The 3,870-nt window shown below is 52.8% G+C and overlaps 2 protein-coding genes across 2 annotated transcripts; both read right to left on the bottom strand.

Annotated features, from left to right (window-relative positions):
• Positions 1–764: 764 nt before the first annotated feature.
• VDBG_09009 (hypothetical protein) lies at positions 765–1,721 on the bottom strand (the record flags this gene model as incomplete). The annotated part of the gene is made up of 2 exons (XM_003000468.1): positions 765–1,246; positions 1,320–1,721. The coding sequence occupies 2 exons, from the start codon at positions 1,672–1,674 to the stop codon at positions 885–887; spliced, it is 717 nt and encodes a 238-aa protein (XP_003000514.1).
• Positions 1,722–2,037: 316 nt separating this feature from the next.
• Positions 2,038–3,053, bottom strand: VDBG_09010 (hypothetical protein; the record flags this gene model as incomplete). Its single annotated transcript, XM_003000469.1, has 2 exons — positions 2,038–2,763; positions 2,814–3,053. The coding sequence occupies 2 exons, from the start codon at positions 3,051–3,053 to the stop codon at positions 2,629–2,631; spliced, it is 375 nt and encodes a 124-aa protein (XP_003000515.1).
• Positions 3,054–3,870: the final 817 nt, after the last annotated feature.

Here is a 3,870-nt window from a genome sequence, read left to right on the forward strand (position 1 = left end):
ATGCGCGGAAACCGAAGAAAAACGCCCAACTCACCCGACTGTGCCAACAGATCTGGCTATTTCCGGGCCGGAGAGGCTCAGTCGATCGTCTGGTCGGTGACTTTTTGACAATACTTCCCAACTACGCCCGTATCCAGGATCTCAAGATTGAAGGCGAACTGAGGCTTGAGTCCATCGGCCCTCTGCACGCGGCGCTGCGTTCGGTGACCAGGCTCGACATCGGATCATTGAGCATGGCAAACACCACTGCAACAACATTCAATGTCTTTCTGTCTTCGTTTCCCGCTTTACAAAATCTCCACGTCAACTTCAGCCGCTGCGATCCGCCCACTCTCATTCCTCTCGATCGCGTGCCCTGCCCTGAGCTTCGCTCCGTATCTCTTGCCAACATGTATGTAGGAGTCCTCGCGTTGGTACGGTTCATGCAGCGCCACCCTGCTTTGGAAGTGTTACAACTTGACGAGCCAAGACTGGTGGACGGCCGGAGTGTGTTGTGCTACCCCCGCGACTGGTTAGTTAGCATCGACTCCAGATTGACGCTACGAATAACGAGCGCTGCCCCGGATCCCGGTGGCGTTACTAGCTTCTAAGTGAGCATGCTGGACACGAACTCTATGTAGATACTCGGTAGTCCGGCAGGGTTTTGGTAGAACCGAGGCGAGGATTTCCGACTGATGGTAAATTGCGGGGATACGCCTGTAAGGTACAGAGACATGATAAAGACAAGCGAGAATAGAGCTCGCGCAGAGAACGCGCTGGTGAGAAACCGACGAGTCGGAGAATCTTTTGACAACCTAGAATAGAGGAAGAGTGTGCGCAAACAAACAAGCCTGTACATACAATCCAAAACGAGTGTACCATTAAAACCCATCCACCTCACCCAATTAGGACGTGATCCGATCGTTTACATCTTGGATTTCTGGTTTCTGGTCAAAACAAGCAGCTTTCTGCTTCGCCCATACGTCAGCCCCGAATCGCGATGTGATTTCTCGTTCACAAATCGCCATTGCTTCGTCTCCAACTACATCACAAAGCTGGACTTCTGTGGGAGCCCATTCAGCCTTGCAATACATGGTGCCGTTTCTGAAAGCAAAGTTTGTGAGATTTTCCACGTCATAAACCATGGATCTGTCAAGCTTGACAGCCTTCGGGGCTTTTTTCCTCTGCGGCTGTGGTTCGATCGATGATTCTCTGGCGCGCTTTGTAGGACGGGATCGTGCAGAGCCCGGCTTCGACCGCGACAACGCTGGTGGGGAAAACTTGTCACTACAGACCCTTCTTCATCGCTGCGTTGTGAGGCTTCATGGGACATCACTTACGTGCTTTCTTTAGTTTGTGATAAGCTGAAAGATCAGTTTGTGGAGATGCGTCACTGAGAGTGGCTACTGTCTTGCCGATTTCGAGCAGGCCACATGGTAGAGCGGCAGGGGCTGCCACATCGGGGGTCAGGCTGCTGACTTTTGGACTAGTCGCCGTTTGCACCGCTTCCTCGGCGAACAATACCACTTGACCGACTGAACGATGGTCATGGTCGGGGTTGTCTGAAGACCGAACGGAAGCAGCCTTGGCGGATCCGATGTGTGGTTGCACAGCCTGCTTAACCGTTGCGGTAGTTGTTGGACTAGGGACTGCAGGCCTCTCGCCTGGAGAGTGCAAAGTGCTCCACAGGCTCATGGCGTGTATTCTCGTCGTTGCACAGGGTGAGTGGAAGGAGGAGCTGTGCGGAGAGGATGATGAATTGTGTAAAGTGGAAGGGAAAGCCTCTGTATTTATAGACAGATTTCTGCGATGAGTCAGCCACGCTCCCTCAGTTTGTCCCTCAGCTAGTCGTGGCCACCACGTCACTATTCTCATCGACTCACGAGCAAGAGAGAACGATGGCAGGTCCCTAGCGCATCGGGTAGTGCTGTTCAGAGGCACGAGTGTGGTACTCCAACTGACGCTGAAGGTAGCCTTCTCTGAATGCCAGAACCAGTCTGCGAGGAGTTTCAGAGGGCCCCATGAAGACTCAACTGCGAACAAGCACAATGTCGGTAAACATATATTTGTGTAAGAGTTATCCACGTGCCACAGAGCTCGTGGCCCAAGTTGAAAATCTTTATTCCCGAGATATACTCTGTGACGCAGACAAAACATCCTACAATCTCAGGTTCCAACAACAACCATCGTATAATTACGAGCCTTTGGAGGATATCGGAAGCCGACATACAGAGCGGCCCCGACGCTAGCTCATTTGTGGTGGCACTGATTGGAGCTCGAAACTCGAAGTAACAGGCATCAAACAAGAACGGAGAGCCTGGCCCTATCTTGAACGAGCGGTAAGGCAGATCCTCCAGCACCGCGCCCGCCATGAAAGACCGGTCAATCCGACTCCCGCATAGTTGTCGGCAGCGGCGACAGTGGGCCTCGACTGCACGTCATATCTCAGTGAGGAGGGAAGATACGAGGGGGGTTTCTTGCTGTGCGCGAGTTCTCTTGTTCCTCTTGTCGCGTGCCTCCTACACCGCAGTTCCGCAATCCGATGGACTTATCGGTCTGGTCCTCACTCGATTGCCCAGCCCGCCATACAAACTGCCTCTGTCGAACGATTGGCGGCATTCGTCTGCAATCCCCACGATTGCTTGGTGTTCATTGATCAGCGGCGTGAGTATCAAACCTGTCTGACAGCGCGGAATCTACCACGTCATGCTTGTCGTTGTGAACCTGAGGCAAGGTGGAGAACATGCTAGGTATGAATATCTCCGGAAGCGGATAGATTCGAAGCTATGAGCAGTCAGTCAGGTATGGCCTGTTTCGGAAGCATCTCGGCTCACAATCTCATCCTTTGTAGGCGGAAATGACGCTTGATCCGGCTCGCTCGTAAAGACCCATGTGCGACGATTGTATTCGATGAAGGTGTACACCTTGGCCTGACAATCTTGCGACAGATCATGCGCCCTGCGCAAGAACGTCTTGCGGCGCTTGGAAAACTTGGTGGCTGCACGCTTCCGACTTTTGCGGATCTCCTCTAGGTCGTACGGCTTCAGCGGCGTGATCTGCTGGCGTTCGGACATGTTGTCAAAGCGAACGCGACCGCAACTTCATAGGGCGGTTTATTGGTCGTGCGAAAACTGTTACTTCTTTCGCAGACATCCCACTTTGTGTTATATACTACACATACATACAGAGGGCGGACCTCATTGCCTGTTGCTGGAAGTCATTTTGCGTAAGGGGAGTCAAGCGCGGGACCCACTTCGTGTTCGGCTTGTAAGCGCCCACATGTGGTTCGATTTCAAATATGGCAAAAAGGCACCACGGATGGTATCTTGTACAATAGCAGCATTGGGACTACACCTGTATCCTCTTCTTCCCCCTGTCCACCCCGCCCAGCCCAGCTGCCTCAAATTCTTCATCAGACTTCCTGTGCCCTGTCTGGCCCTTGTAACCATGCACTTCCCAAGTGTGCTCGCGCCAGCACTCAATCCCTTCGATCCAAGCTTCTACCCCCGCGATTTTGCATTCCGGGCAGGGAAAAGGCTCATCGAAGAGGCCTTGATGCAGGTGCGCCGAGTTCATATGCCTTGAATACCCATTGCCGGCAGCGAACTGTCCCTGACAAAGCGTGCATTCCGCCTTTTGGGATGATCTGATGCGGCGAGATCGCCCTGAGCTAGCCAGCGACGAATTCTGAGGGCAATATGGTGCGCTGCGTTTCCCGTGGTATCTCGTAGCATGGATGATCCATTCGGACAGCCCATTGATGATGATCTCTTTCTTATCTTGCGACAAGCATTCGGGACAGTGGAACGGTGTTGAAAATGTGTCTCTATGAATGCTTGCCACGTGTCTGTTCAGAGCAAATCTGCTGCTCAGTGGTTTACAACCGAACAG

Source organism: Verticillium alfalfae, genomic scaffold, assembly GCF_000150825.1.
Source record: "Verticillium alfalfae VaMs.102 supercont1.14 genomic scaffold, whole genome shotgun sequence".
NCBI lineage: Eukaryota > Fungi > Ascomycota > Sordariomycetes > Glomerellales > Plectosphaerellaceae > Verticillium > Verticillium alfalfae.